The sequence below is a fragment of the Hippocampus comes genome, unplaced genomic scaffold (assembly GCF_001891065.2).
Source record: "Hippocampus comes isolate QL1 unplaced genomic scaffold, H_comes_QL1_v1.1 scaffold174, whole genome shotgun sequence".
NCBI lineage: Eukaryota > Metazoa > Chordata > Actinopteri > Syngnathiformes > Syngnathidae > Hippocampus > Hippocampus comes.
In genome coordinates this window covers 2,235,042-2,250,879 of record NW_017805983.1, presented here as the reverse complement: position 1 = coordinate 2,250,879, position 15,838 = coordinate 2,235,042, and the positions used below count along the sequence as shown (strand labels likewise).

Here is a 15,838-nt window from a genome sequence, read left to right as displayed (position 1 = left end):
CCCCCACACACACACACACACACACACAAAACCCTTTTTTTTTTCCTTTATGGTGTTAGTTCATGGGTCGCTGTTGCCCATCTCTGTGATAGTCTTCAGTGTACCTGACAGGCATGTTTTTTGGAATGCTGGACAAAAGCCACCCAAACATCGGGAACACATACATACTCCAGAGCAAGGATTGGAACACCCAACCTAATGCTCTTTAATATGACACTGTGGTGTCATGAGACTGGCGTACCTTTGAGTTGCTGGCCGAGCAGCTCCCTCTCCTGGCTGAACTGAGATTGCAGCTGCTGGAGGGCCGACTGCGACTGGGACAGCTGCAACTCCAGAGACTGCTTCAACAGAGAGATCTACAGCACACCAACATTACACTGCATGTGAATACTGGTTGCCAAAATGTGACGCGCACGCATGTGTGTGTGTGTGTGTGTGTGTGTGTGTGTGTGTTGGTTTCAGATTCTCACCACTGGATTGGCCATGTTTATTTTTTTGTCATGGTATGAGATAAATCGTAATCATGAACTGATTCATATATTGTACATTATGTGACATTGTGTGTGTGTGTGTGTGTGTGTGTGTGTGTGTGTGTGTGTGTGTGTGTGTGTGTGTGTGTGTGGGACGGGGAGATTGGATAATATTGATGGTTTGTATAAGTGCAATGTAAAAGTGACGGTTTTAAATGGTGGATTCAATCAGGAAAGTCTACACTGATGGCCGAGTGTACCAAAAATACAGCCTGCTACAACAAACATGTCATCGTGGTGATGCCAACAGTATGATAGAAGCCACTCATCTCAAAATATTGATAGGTTCTCATTGAGTGCGAAAGTACTGTGTTGTTTTGAGGAGGTACTGTGACTATTAGACGCAGTGAATGGCACGACTCTCCTCCATCCGCTGGCAGTTAAATCCCCTGCAGGATTTAGTGCAGCAGGATGGAAATGGGGAGCTGTTGGGTTAGATGGCTTTAACAAGACGAGGAAGAGGAGTGCGACTGAATGGGATTAACTGGAACTGGATAAGGCAGTAGGGATGACCACCAACGGGCAATTGTCTTGTCTGTGTTTGCTGCCATTACTACATTGTGAAAGCACAAGGGTAAGAAGTTCTGTTTTGATTGCTTTTGGTAGTTGCTTTATTAATTTTGCTGAGGTTCCAAGTGAACCTAAGATTAAGATTTTTTTTTTTTGCTGCTACTGCACTAGGGCCAAGTAGGTCAGCGATTAAGCAGCTTTGCAGATGGAACTGCAACAAGAAGATCAAATTGTCATGTTTAAGAGTGTATGGCCTTGGCTGAGGTTGTTGCAGAGATTCTTTAACATCCTCAAGGAACAGATGTCTAAAACCCAGAACAGTAAAAACCTGCATTTGACTGAACCTTCGGGACATAACATAAGTACTGTATATATATTTTGGCTTGCTGCAAAGATTTTTTTCGTTTCTAAAATGTCAAATTTACGATCAGTGCATCATGATCAGGAACAATATCAATAAAATGAGGTGAGTTAATTTAAAAGTTATGTTGTGGCGGGACATATTGTCCCACTCCAGTAGGTCGAAGTAATATACATTATTATAATTACAGATAGGGCGGCCCAGTAGTCCAGTGGTTAGCACGTCGACTTCACAGTGCAGAGGTACCGGGTTCAATTCCAGCTCCGGCCTCCCTGTGTGGACTTTGTATGTTCTCCCCGGGCCTGCGTGGGTTTTCTCCGGGTGCGCCGGTTTCCTCCCACATTCCAAAAAAACATGCATGGCAGGCTGATTGAACACACTAAATTGTCCCTAGGTGTGAGTGTGAGTGTGAGCGTGCATGGTTGTTCGTCTCTGTGTGCCCTGCGATTGACTGGCGACCGGTTCAGGGTGTCCCCCGCCTACTGCCCGAAGACACCTGGGATAGGCTCCAGCACCCCCCGCGACCCTTGTGAGGATAAGTGGATCGGAAAATGGATGGATGGATGGATAATTACAGATTATTTGTACCACAAGTCAATTGAAGTTTATGTTTATTGTTGCAGTAGTGTAGAACTGCACTGCATCATATTCAAGGACATTTATCATTTTCTGGGTGCATTATTTTGCTATTTGAGGCATCACAATGAGTAGAATAAATTTTGATTGAATTATTAAATTGTGCAGGAGTATCCAATACTGGGAGTATAGATTTTGTAAAAAATATTTTAAAACCTGACTGCAGCTGCCATCAGTAGAGGCTGCCTACAATTTGCCACAAAGTGTTTACATCTGAGGCCATGGGTGTCTTGGCAGAAATCACGAAGAGTCACTCTTGGCACTTCCGGTTTGTGACTCTGCAGAGTGCTGACTTAGTCAGAGGCGGGGACGCTCAACATTCGGAGCGACTCGAGCAGTGCCTGCTTCCATAACTTGGTCGCAAATTAAGGTTTTTGCTTGTGATTACGGCTACAATGAGGCGTATAGTGTTGCTTATGGGTAAGCAGAGTGGCGGTGATTACGCTGTTTTCTCGACTGCTGCTGGCAAAAAACATTAAAAAACATAAAGAGCAGAGGGAGTTCATTTACAGTTGTAGGGGGAATGATGTAGATTGCGCAAAACAGGCAAAAGTTGTTCAGAGCACCACTGTCAAACACATTTGGCCATGCACCAAAGTCGCTGCGAGAAGGAACTTGCCATACAGTTGGAGTTGTGGACATCAATTGCTGGGCAGATCAGTCAATTAAAGTGGTGGAGGTGATCGCAAACAGCTAAAGGTCACGTCGTGCTAGCGGATGTTGATTTACTTGGCATCACTTTTGAATATTCAACTTTACATATATATACATATATATACATATACATATACATACATACATGCATGCATACATACATACATACATACATACATACATACGTGTGTGTGTATGTGTGTGTGTATAAATAAAGAGTTTTATAAATATGAAAGTTCTGTTTGATTGTTCACAATGTGAAATTCTATCGAGTGGGCGCTCTGGAGCTTCCAACATAAGATAGCTGAATGAATGAAAGCAAAATAGGAAGGTTTGGTAGGAGCACCTCCTGTTTAAATAATTAAAAAAAACCCTAATCTCTGATATAAAAAAAAAAAAAGCCACATAACATCCATTCAGCCATTTTCCGAACTGCTTTATCCTCAAAAGGGTTGCGGGGCGTGCTGGAGTCAATCCCAGCCGTTTTCGGGCAGTAGGCAGGGACAGCTTGAACCGGTTGCCAGCCAATCACAGGGCACGCAGAGACGAACAACTATCTGCACTCACACTCACACCTAGGGACAATTTCGAGTGTTCAATCAGCCTGCCATGCATGTTTTTAGAATGTGGGAGGAAACGTAGTACCCGGAGAAAACCCACACAGGCACGAGGACAACATATAAACTCTGCACAGGAAGGCTGGAGCCGGAATCGAATCCACGACCTCTGTACTGTGTGGTCTACGCGCTAACCACTGGACCACCGGGCCGCCCGCCACATAACACAAAACATAAATACTTTTCCATACGATTTCCATTTTCTCTACTTTTCCAGCCCTACAAATTCACAATATTAAAATCCACAATTTACCAATCTTATATTGGAACCCTGTAAAGCTCTTCAACAAATAAAGGACGGTTACGAGCGATAGATTCGTTCAGAGCTTCATGTAGTCCGTGCTAGCCCACACTCTGACTCTATGTATAAATATTTTGTGACATCACTGAACAGCTAACTAGCCATGACATAGCATGACATTTGGAGTTTCACCTGTTCGAGCAGGTCCTCCACCTTCCTCTGCCAGCCTTCCCTGGCGGCCATCATTTCCAGCTCCTTCTGCTGGGACAGTTGAGTCAAGGCTGCCTGCTTGTCAGCATCGTATTCCTCGCTCAGCTCCTCCCTCAACAACCGCACTTCTTCACTAAAGAGGGAAGCACATTATTTTTTAATTTGTCCCTTATGGTTCGAAAAATATGGTAAGTCTCTAGTACTTTGATAGTCGTTCTTTGACCTCTGTACAACAGACTGATGACAAAGAGGCTCTAATGAAGAAAGGGAGCCTTTGTGTCCATTTATTTATTTACCGAAGTGCTTCTCTCCATTTTTGTTCCAGGTTGTCGGCCATCTTGTCCATCTTCTGCTTCTCCTCGGTTCGGATGGACATCACTCGGGCTTCATGCTGCTGTTTCTGGGTCTCAATCTCCTCCTACAAGCACAGAGTTGGTGTTTATGTACACATCAAATCAACATTGCGGTTTTGTTGCTGTACTGCTGTTCTACAGTGCGCTCACGCTCCCTGTCCCCTTCTCTCCATTAGCAGGGTTCTCAGCGCATAATGGCTCCATCAACATTAGCTCACAAATGTCTCAGCACTTACTGCTTTGCAAATGTTCATTTCTTGCTTTCAAAAATTTTCTGCGTCATCATCTTCACTTTCGTCTGCAGCTTTAATTCTCCATGACGTGCCGGGCTTAAATCACTCGTCCTGCTCACCTGCAGATCTGTTAGCAGGTTGCTAGTCTCGCGAACCCGAGCTCTGGTGGCGTCCAGCTCTATCTTGAGCTTCTCCTGTGTTTCTTTCAAGCAGGTGATCTGGTTCTGTGCTGAGCTCACATTCTGGTCTGGAGTGGCGGTGATTACGCTGTTTTCTCGACTGCTGCTGGCAAAAAACATTAAAAAACATAAAGAGCAGAGGGAGTTCATTTACAGTTGTAGGGGGAATGATGTAGATTGCGCAAAACAGGCAAAAGTTGTTCAGAGCACCACTGTCAAACACATTTGGCCATGCACCAAAGTCGCTGCGAGAAGGAACTTGCCATACAGTTGGAGTTGTGGACATCAATTGCTGGGCAGATCAGTCAATTAAAGTGGTGGAGGTGATCGCAAACAGCTAAAGGTCACGTCGTGCTAGCGGATGTTGATTTACTTGGCATCACTTTTGAATATTCAACTTTACATATATATACATATATATACATATACATATACATACATACATGCATGCATACATACATACATACATACATACATACATACATACATACATACATACATACATACATACATACATACATACATACATACATACATACATACATACATACATACATACATACATACATACATACATACATACATACATACATACATACATACATACATACATACGTGTGTGTGTATGTGTGTGTGTATAAATAAAGAGTTTTATAAATATGAAAGTTCTGTTTGATTGTTCACAATGTGAAATTCTATCGAGTGGGCGCTCTGGAGCTTCCAACATAAGATAGCTGAATGAATGAAAGCAAAATAGGAAGGTTTGGTAGGAGCACCTCCTGTTTAAATAATTAAAAAAAACCCTAATCTCTGATATAAAAAAAAAAAAAGCCACATAACATCCATTCAGCCATTTTCCGAACTGCTTTATCCTCAAAAGGGTTGCGGGGCGTGCTGGAGTCAATCCCAGCCGTTTTCGGGCAGTAGGCAGGGACAGCCTGAACCGGTTGCCAGCCAATCACAGGGCACGCAGAGACGAACAACTATCTGCACTCACACTCACACCTAGGGACAATTTCGAGTGTTCAATCAGCCTGCCATGCATGTTTTTAGAATGTGGGAGGAAACGTAGTACCCGGAGAAAACCCACACAGGCACGAGGACAACATATAAACTCTGCACAGGAAGGCTGGAGCCGGAATCGAATCCACGACCTCTGTACTGTGTGGTCTACGCGCTAACCACTGGACCACCGGGCCGCCCGCCACATAACACAAAACATAAATACTTTTCCATACGATTTCCATTTTCTCTACTTTTCCAGCCCTACAAATTCACAATATTAAAATCCACAATTTACCAATCTTATATTGGAACCCTGTAAAGCTCTTCAACAAATAAAGGACGGTTACGAGCGATAGATTCGTTCAGAGCTTCATGTAGTCCGTGCTAGCCCACACTCGACTCTATGTATAAATATTTTGTGACATCACTGAACAGCTAACTAGCCATGACATAGCATGACATTTGGAGTTTCACCTGTTCGAGCAGGTCCTCCACCTTCCTCTGCCAGCCTTCCCTGGCGGCCATCATTTCCAGCTCCTTCTGCTGGGACAGTTGAGTCAAGGCTGCCTGCTTGTCAGCATCGTATTCCTCGCTCAGCTCCTCCCTCAACAACCGCACTTCTTCACTAAAGAGGGAAGCACATTATTTTTTAATTTGTCCCTTATGGTTCGAAAAATATGGTAAGTCTCTAGTACTTTGATAGTCGTTCTTTGACCTCTGTACAACAGACTGATGACAAAGAGGCTCTAATGAAGAAAGGGAGCCTTTGTGTCCATTTATTTATTTACCGAAGTGCTTCTCTCCATTTTTGTTCCAGGTTGTCGGCCATCTTGTCCATCTTCTGCTTCTCCTCGGTTCGGATGGACATCACTCGGGCTTCATGCTGCTGTTTCTGGGTCTCAATCTCCTCCTACAAGCACAGAGTTGGTGTTTATGTACACATCAAATCAACATTGCGGTTTTGTTGCTGTACTGCTGTTCTACAGTGCGCTCACGCTCCCTGTCCCCTTCTCTCCATTAGCAGGGTTCTCAGCGCATAATGGCTCCATCAACATTAGCTCACAAATGTCTCAGCACTTACTGCTTTGCAAATGTTCATTTCTTGCTTTCAAAAATTTTCTGCGTCATCATCTTCACTTTCGTCTGCAGCTTTAATTCTCCATGACGTGCCGGGCTTAAATCACTCGTCCTGCTCACCTGCAGATCTGTTAGCAGGTTGCTAGTCTCGCGAACCCGAGCTCTGGTGGCGTCCAGCTCTATCTTGAGCTTCTCCTGTGTTTCTTTCAAGCAGGTGATCTGGTTCTGTGCTGAGCTCACATTCTGGTCTCGCTCCCTCATCAGCTCCTGGAGGTGGGACACCTGCAATGGTGGCAGTTAACAGAGTACAAAAACAATTATTACTGCACTTAGGTGGATTTTTCAGATGCATGTACTCTGTGTATTTATTCTTCTGGACTCAACATGCCCTCCTCAACATGAAAACAAATATTGCTATTTTCTACTACTTCCTTTGACAAAATAGGCATGTTACTTTTTTCAGTCTCTGCAGATGATGACACAATGTAAAAACTAGTAAATAGAAAAAGGTCAAGTCAAACATGGTTGAAATCCAGGGTTGTAATAGTTTTGGATTTTCTTATTATCGTCAGTTTTCATTTCGTTTGAACTTTTTTACTTAACTGAATAAGAAAGCGTAACTATTTTCTGATTGGTCTATAAGATAATTGTATGAATGACTGGGAAAAAAAATTTGTTCACTTTTGTACATCAGAACTTTTATGCAGTTAAATGAGTTGAATCAACACTTGAGGAATCCACCCAAAAAAGGAAGTTGAATTCTTCAGATTCGTACCTCTTGATTGGCCATGTTGAGCTTGGCAGAGAGCTCCTCTTTCAAGTTGTCCAGTTGCTGCTGCACTCGGTCTCGCTGCTCCTCCAGAGACAGGCGTTTTATCTCAAACTCCTGACTCATTTTCTGGGGAGGAGATTCAGAGCAAGAAGAGACTCCGCAGATGAAGTGTTTACACTTGAAAGAAGCAGATCTAAAATGGGAGGACTGTGTGGGGATTCTGGGCACAGGGGGTGGAAGAAAAATGGGAAAAGAGGATTGGAAGTTTTGTCGTTATTTTTTTTTTTGTTGTTGATTCCATCAGAGTGGTGGTTTGCTTTGCAATTTATTTCGTTTTGTTCTTTAGTCTTTTGTCATAAAAATGAGTACAATCATTACTAGAGGAGCAATGAATCAAAATTCTTGCATGTTTATTTGATGGATAGGGCAAAAAAAAAAAAAAAAAAAAAAGCTAAACTCGTTTTAAAAACTGGTGGGGGTTTTCACGCTCGCTTTGTTGACTTATTTCAAGGAGTCTTGCCAATTTAAATTTTCTTGTTCTATTGGCAAACAAAAGTGGTCAACAAGGTTTTGCTAAATGTTTTAATCAGAGATGCAAATACATTTTTAAAGATTTTTTTGTGCTGATTGTGAATCTGTCCTTGTTTTTTCTCAAGCACATCAGGTTTTCATAACAATAATAATAATAACAAAAACAACAATGCTGATGGTGATAATAATTAATAATAATAATAATAATAATAATAATGTATGTACTATAGTAATATATTTACTGGTAGTCATATTTATGAATTAAGGGCTCGGGTGAGCAACAGATTTTTTTTCTGAAACGTCAAAATCCGTAATGTGGAAGCTTTTGCGACTCAAATTTAAAAACAAAAATCTAATTATATGAAAAACTTAATACACTAGAAAAAAAGATATATCTTTTTAAATAGCATCAAAAAGACATCTGGGGACACATAAACCCATCTCTGACTAAAACTTGATGTTGACGTGTGTATAGTTGCTTCAATTAAGTCACATATGATTCATTCCATTATGTTTTTCTTGCGATTTTAAGATTCGATTTTGATTTTGCAGTATGTCACCATTCGCTCTTTACCAGTTTATGTGCCACTAGCCAGCTTCATGATGTCCAAGGATGACAGTTCTTCTTTTTCATATTTGGTCACAAAATATCTTCAATTAAATACACGGGCAGTAGGTTTTCTGTATGCTGATCACAAATCCTTTCTCTTTTCGGAGGATGAAAGCTTTAACAATCTGCATGACAGGTGGTGTTAGCCTAATCCGACAGAGAGCACACATCAACATTCACATGGCAGATTCAGTTCTCCTCAAGGACCAGTGAATGATTCGACACGGCCAATAAAGCTGCCACCTGCAGGCGGATCCAAGAAATTCTGCTGCAGTCTCAATGGGGCTTCGGTGAACTGGATTTGGAATTAATAGAGCATGAGAAATTAGTAGGATTGCGTTCGAAACTTTTTAATATCTTGCTAGCAAGGATTCAAAGTTTCTGGCCGATCAAATCCCCGCTTTATTAATGACCACTTCTACATGGTCTCCATCTCTGCCCTCCTCCAGCCCCTTTTATTTGTGTCGGGAAAAAAAAACCAGGCATCCACCTAAAGATGACAAGGCACAGCCTATATGAATGATTTTTCACATCCACTGTCTCCATTCATCCTGTCCCTCTCTCCAATTCTTTCAGGAAATCTTTCATCTGACGCCCACACGCTTGCACAATGCTCGCAGGCAGGATTTAATATCTGTGGAAAATCCACCAATATGCAGTCAGCTCCAATCAGCCTTTGAAGCCAAAAAGTGGAGAGAAGGGCGCATAATACTAAAAAGATAAATCCCCTCTGAAGTCTAATGGTTTGTGTATATGAAGGTGAGCTGGTTTTCTGCAGGTAACAACACTGACAGCGCTACGCGGCGCGCAAGCAAAGCAAACTCATGCGGCAAACCTGCCAACAGTCCTGCAAACGAACGTGCGGGTACACAATGCGCGTATTTGCGTTTAAAAAAACGGAGGGTGAGCATGGGGTTCTTTGGCCTAATTAAAACTGCGCAGTCCCAAGTAGGGGGTGTGCCTTTCTTAGCCGTACATTACTCTCAAACAAGGTTTTGCTGAAGGGCAAACATTAATTGCTGATGTTCCTGAACAGCTGAGAGAGATGGAAAAGCCCGCGGCTGCTGGTCTTAATTACTTCGTATGAAAGTTGGTACCTGCCAGATTTCATCACCATCACCCAGCGATGGGATCAATTCACGCATGTGCAAGTCTCAAGATTAATCTCCAAATTGAGTCACCTTGCAATTACCGGAAGTATCTGGTTTTCTTAACCCTGTTCCTTTTCCAAACACACAGCTTATGTTCCAGACCACAACTAGACTGTTCTCTGGTTGCCTTAAAAGGTATTTCGCCTCTCATCATTTCATTTTCGTTGTGTTTTGTTTAAATTTATAGTGGACTGATTTCAGAGTTTCTGGCTTTCTTTGCTTGAGAGTATCGACACTTTTTGTTTTGCATCTTCACTGGCAGCATGTTTACAACTGCCCCGTTTTTATTGACCGGAGATTATGGGCACTATTAGATTCTCTGCACTTGTTTAAGATGCTACATCTACAACCATGTGGAGGTTCACCAACATGGAGGAAGAGATATGGCGAGAGATAAGAGCAGGCGCTAAAATATAGTTAAAAAAAAAGCATGAGAGATGACTGAAGGGAACAGTAAAATTGAAACAACGCTGTACAGTATGTGTGTTCCTCGCCAACAGACAATATTCAGCTGTTAATAAAACGACAGTTACTTTTTTTGCAGACGGCTGTGATGTGCAGGACTGGCCCATAAATACACTGGACGTTGGGGAAAATTAACATATTTTCCTGAAATGGCCACACCGCACCTGGCCGCCAACAGAAGTGAAGTCAGTTCCAACTATAAATGCTTTTATATCCAGGTTAAAAACCACACTTTTCCATATTTCTTTGATAAAGGTCTTTCAAGCATTTTAAAAATCGATTTCCCTTATCGGTCTTTTTCGTAATTTCAGAAAGCTACTTTTTATTTCTGTCCTTCACTTTTAAATGTCTTTAAATCTTTTGTTTGTAAATGCATTTTAACATGGTCGATGTATGTTCTTTTTGGAATTTTACGAAGCCACTTTTGCTCTCATGCCTTTGAATGCTGTTGCATTTTGGAAATGCTTTTAGGTGTTGCGCTTTCAGTTGTGTGAAGCACACTGCATTCCCTAGTGGATGAAACGTCCGATCTAAGTAAAGTTGCATTGTCTTGCCTTACGTGTAGCACTTTTGTACAACTGCGGTTGTTGTAAAGTCGCGGTGACTCCAGTCCCCGTCTGTAGCATCAGCGGACTCACCATCATAAGAAGCTTCTTCTCTTCCTCTTTCTCCTGTTGAGCCTCCTCCCTCATGGCTCGGTGTTTCTCCTCCATTTCCTCCAACGCCCGGACCTGTGCCTCCTTGTAGCGACGCGTCTCCTCCTCATAGTGAGCTCTTAGTATGGAGAGCTCCTTCTCGTAGCCCTGGTGCTCCTCACGCAGAGACTGAAGGGAAGAGGAAGCTGTTGATATGACCAAAGGAGCTTGCACTCCCACCCTCTACTTCTTAAGATTTGAAAAAGCACCTGCTCCAGTTTCAGCACTTGCTGTTTGTGCTGCTCGCTGGCCACCTGGTTCTGGTTAAGCAGGGCCTCCCTCTCCTGCTCCAGCCTGCCAATCTTCTCCTTCAGCCGACTCTGCTCTTGGTCCAGGTTCTTTATGGATGCCTCGTGGGCCATCTGGGTGGCTTGTAGGGAGCCAATCTGACCTGGGAACCATCAAAACAAGCAAATTTACAACTACCGCTGTATATTCGTGACATTTCAGAAGACGGTTTATTGGTAAAAGCCCCACAAAATTAGGTACAACTGCAAAATCTAATGATATCCACCTGTCCGTCCATTTTCAATACTTCTCATTTGGGTCGCGGGTAAGTGGAATATCTTTGAGCTGACTTTGGGTGCGACATCTTGGACTGATGACGAATGAGATCCAATATTTTTACAGTGGTTCCATGAGATACGAGTGGCCCGACTTACAAGTTTGTCAAATTACAGACTGTCATTGCTGTAAATTTTTTTTTTTTTTGCTTTGACTTACATTTGTACATAATGAACTCAACTCAAGTAACTTACCAGCAAGCAGCAGGTTGGCAAATAGTGAATCATTCTTAAAAAAAAAAAGAAAATGATAAAAAAATAAAGAAAAAAAACATGCCCAGTTTAAATTACTGTCAAACGAAACATAAAACAACTATCAGTGCATATTGTTATCGTATATTTCAAGCAACTACGTAACAAAAACAGTGTCTGTTGATGACAGAAACTTTTTGAGAGCTTTAAAGAAAGAAGCAAATCCAACTGCTAGTGACATCAGCAACAACCTCCATAGGGAAAGACTGAAGGTCATGAACATAAACAAAAGCACAGATTCTACATCTCTGAAAGAACAGCATGCTGGAATTTGTACACAAATGAGCTTCAACAATTCTGGGGCATAATTTTATGAAATGATGAGAAAAAAGTGAACCTTTACCAAAGTGATGGAAAAGCCTAAAACTTTGAGAAAGAAAGGACGTGCTTAGGATCCCGAAAATACAAGCTAATGTGTGAAACTCACTACAGTGGAAGTCCTGCCAAGGCTTGGGTTTGGTGCTGCCACACTAATCTTCATTGATGATGTAAGACGACGCAAGATAATAACCCAAACCGGAGAGTCAAACACCAAAGGAAGATGATGCGAGCGCTCAGAACACATGCTCGCTCTCTTTTTCTCCATCTCTCTCTCTCACTGCAATGCTGATTTAATTTCGATTATTTCCCACCTATTTGTACCTCAAGACTGTATGTCAAAATGTGTAAAAAGCAAACACGACAAAGTGAGCTAGCCGAAAACATTTGTATCAACAACAGCATTTTATGTAAACGTAGCTCTTGTGTTGAAAAAAATGCATTCAGTGAGTGTGTGTGCTTCGGGCAGGTGGCTCACTAGCTTTGTGGAGGATTTCCGTTGCTTGCTGCTGCACTCGTTCCCTGCAGCCCTCCAGCTCATACTCGGTGTCTTTCAGCTGCATCACCCAAATTTCACCATCCTGGATGGCTTCTTCCAGCTGCTTGTGCAGGTTCTGCAGCACACAGTGGATGAAAAATTGAAGGCTTCAGCCAGCTCCTCCTCGTCCCAGGTTGCTTGTATTCCTTTGCCTGGTTGCCTTCAGTCTATGTCAATTTATTGTCAGTTCTGCTGTTAGTCACGTCGATCGAGTCATGTTACAATTCCTTTGTTGTGAGTGCATTTCTTTGTAACTCCACGTTTTGGACTGATTTTGAGTGTTTTGATTCAAGTACATAACTTGTTTGCCTTTTTTTCCCATTATTGAAAAGTATACTCAAAATCCTCTTTTGAGACTTCTGTACTCCTCCTGCCTTGTTTCCTTGTTTCCCTGCATTTGCCAACAGCAACACCTCAATTACCCAATCCTGACACTAGTTTTAAGCATTCCATAATCTCTTTTCTGACGGTCCCATGATGCACCTCTTGTTGTAGCAGGCATTAAAATGAACAAGTAACTCAGGAAAACAAGGGGGGCTACTATTTTTTTTTCCATGACTGCACATTGAATATACAGCACAATGATGGAAAAAAAACCCCAAAACATCTGCACATGAAAGTTTTCCTCTTGATTTACTTACATAGTGCTCATGCACTACTTTTTCTAAACTAAGAGAGTTCGCGATGGCTTGACTTTAATGCCTACAATACAATGTGTTGTCAGTTACATGACGTGCCGACATCAAACAACTCCTTTAAATAAGGTCATGGATGGCAAATATTGCTCTCTGAATTTGTTGCTGTCATCATTAATGCTCCCGTGCTCATGTTCTTCCATGTTGTTGCTGTCCCAGGATTTTGTTCCCTTAAATCTACCAAGAACTCACTCACTCAGTCTGACTTTACCTCGCTCTACTTCCATCTTTTTTTACGTCATTTCGCCATCCACAGAGGCCAAAGAAAGAAACAAGTATATTTTGGCAAAATTAAGAGTAGAAAGTACAGATATCCGTTTTCAAAAGTAGGGGTTAAAATTCAAAAGGGATCAGAAAAATAGCCACTCAAGTGCAGATACCTCGAAAATCTTGTATTTGTGCTTTACTGCTTCCCACTACTGCGATTATGTATTCATTCTTCACCTTGATGGTTCCCTCAGCATTAACCAGTGACGTCTGCAGTCTGTTGGTCTTGTCCCGGTTCTCTCGCGCCTCCTCCTGGGCCCTCTGAAGCTCATTCCTCAGCTTTGAGAGTGAGCGCTGCAGTGCCGCCTCCTGCGCCTGGAACTCTTTTCGAAGCTCAACCTGAGAACACGCAGGTGATTACGGTCAGATTCGGACTGTCGGGACAAGGTGCTGCATGTGTGTTGTGGAAGGGGGCGCGTGTGGTTCTACCTCGGTCCTTTTCCAGGCGAGCAGGTTTTCGGTGGTGAGCTGGTGCGTCCTGGTCATGGCCTCCAGCTCCCGCTCGTAGTACTCCTGAGCCTTGGCCAGTTTGGCCTCGTACTCCTCAACCACCCGAACCTTGTCCTTTGTCAGCTCTTCCACCCTCTCCATTAAAGACTCCACCTGTGTGATAAAGAAAAAAAAAAGACAACTTTTGTTTTTTTTTTTAAATCTCAAATTTAAACCCTCACGACTGCCAAAACACACAGTTGAACAATGAAGGGCTGAACGATTTTAAAAAGGGAGTGTGCTGTAATTTTTTTCTCCCCACAATATTGCGATTGCTATATTAAATATGCAATTTTTTCCTAGGTGCTGTTCCCATGTATTTTATTAACAACCCGAACAATAAACTAATCTGCATTAGAAGAAAAAACATATCAGATTTATTAGGCATAAATGCTCTGGTTTTATATGTTAGGTTTAGGTTAAAATAAAGACAAATGAACCATGAATTAATTTGACAGATGTTCTATTTGTCGACTTAGAAAGTTATTAAACACTTTGACTTGCAGTCTTTTAAGCGTTCGCTACGACAAATTCACAAAATTCTACCAGGCAAGTGTGGTGTAAATACTGTCTTAGTATGTCCTAAATCAGATTGTAAGAGTAATGCAAACAAATCTGTGGCTTTATCACTTGATAGGAAAGAAAAAAATGTGAGTCAAAGAGCGGGATGACGTGCAACAATTCACATCTGCACAACAACAAAACCCCTATGCTTGTTTAAAGAATAAATCAAGACACCAAAACAGCAATTACCCCGTTAAGTAACTTGCCGCATAAACTGTCTCCAAAAGGCAAAGTTAGTGAGCGTCAACCTCTTCTCTCTTCTTTTCTGTCCCACCTCTTGTCTATGGAGCTCAGCCAATTTCTCCTGGTCTTCGGTGGAAGTGGCGCTCTGGTTCTGCTGGTTGTTTAGCAGTTCCTCCACCTCATGGCGGTGGTTGGACCTCAGCTCCTCCAGCGCTCGCCGCTTATCCGCCTCAAACTGGGCCTGAGCCTGGCTGAATGCCCGCAGCTTCTCCTCAAAATCCCGACGCATCTCCTCCACCTAGTAGGATCACGGAAAATATTCTATTCTATTTGGTGGCGTGCGAGCTGTGCCGAGCCCAACTCCCGCAGTCGTTCACTCCAAATTTACAACATCTTTAACCGTTAATATCTTGACATAAGCCGGCATGAACAAATCCTTGCACTTTCTCTGCACCCCCTGATACAAGAAACCTGACACATAGACGAATCACACAGACATGAGGTTGAAAAAGTAAAGAAAAAAATGCAACGTGAGGTGTCATGTTATGGATCTGAGTTCGATCCTAGATCCAAAGAGGGAAATGAGGGACTGCCTGCTGCTTTTAGATAATATCACAAAAAGCATGATATGGATGATTGCGTGGTGTGACGTGGTATGATATACGAAATTGTTTTTTATGTTTTTGCTGAGACGCTGTTTTGTTTTGCTTTTTTTTTTTTTTTTTTAGTGTGTGAAGTTGACTGAGCAATGACTCTTCTCACAAGTAGCTGTCAACAACTGGATGTATCGCATAATGTAAGTAAAAGACCAGTTTCGGTACACTGTACTACATTAATGTCCTTGTAATGTGCCAAGTGCGTCAATGGGTGCACTTTTAGCCATAGCAAATTTTGCACAAAAGTGCAATCCTTAACCTCCTGACTACCAGGAAAAAAAATGTTGTCCAATCACATTTATTTTGACATTCCCCAATCTATGTGAAGTAATTGGACTCCTCCAAAAGAAATTTTTGAAATCCCACTACATTTTTTAAACAGGCTCAAATACACTTAAAACAACTCAAACAACACTTTAACGTGTTCATAAGAGTCTTATAATTAAAATGCCAACAGCATTTCAAGACAAAATGTGGTCGATA

The 15,838-nt window shown here is 42.1% G+C and overlaps 1 protein-coding gene across 5 annotated transcripts in view; it reads right to left on the bottom strand.

Annotated features, from left to right (window-relative positions):
* Positions 1-15,838, bottom strand: part of LOC109528672 (protein FAM184A-like) — a 34,611-nt gene that overhangs the window by 11,215 nt on the left and 7,558 nt on the right. For 4 of the 5 annotated variants that reach the window (XM_019891566.1, XM_019891569.1, XM_019891567.1 and 1 more), the window contains exons 5-15: positions 14,791-14,997; positions 13,893-14,066; positions 13,641-13,802; positions 12,442-12,577; positions 11,040-11,221; positions 10,774-10,959; positions 7,382-7,504; positions 6,727-6,888; positions 6,318-6,439; positions 6,004-6,154; positions 242-356 (exon numbers count right to left, since the gene is read on the bottom strand). In XM_019891566.1, the coding sequence (XP_019747125.1) occupies positions 242-356; positions 6,004-6,154; positions 6,318-6,439; positions 6,727-6,888; positions 7,382-7,504; positions 10,774-10,959; positions 11,040-11,221; positions 12,442-12,577; positions 13,641-13,802; positions 13,893-14,066; positions 14,791-14,997 (1,720 nt within the window). The remainder of the gene's footprint in view (positions 1-241; positions 357-6,003; positions 6,155-6,317; positions 6,440-6,726; positions 6,889-7,381; positions 7,505-10,773; positions 10,960-11,039; positions 11,222-12,441; positions 12,578-13,640; positions 13,803-13,892; positions 14,067-14,790; positions 14,998-15,838) is intronic. The other variant, XM_019891568.1, reaches the window with a different exon arrangement.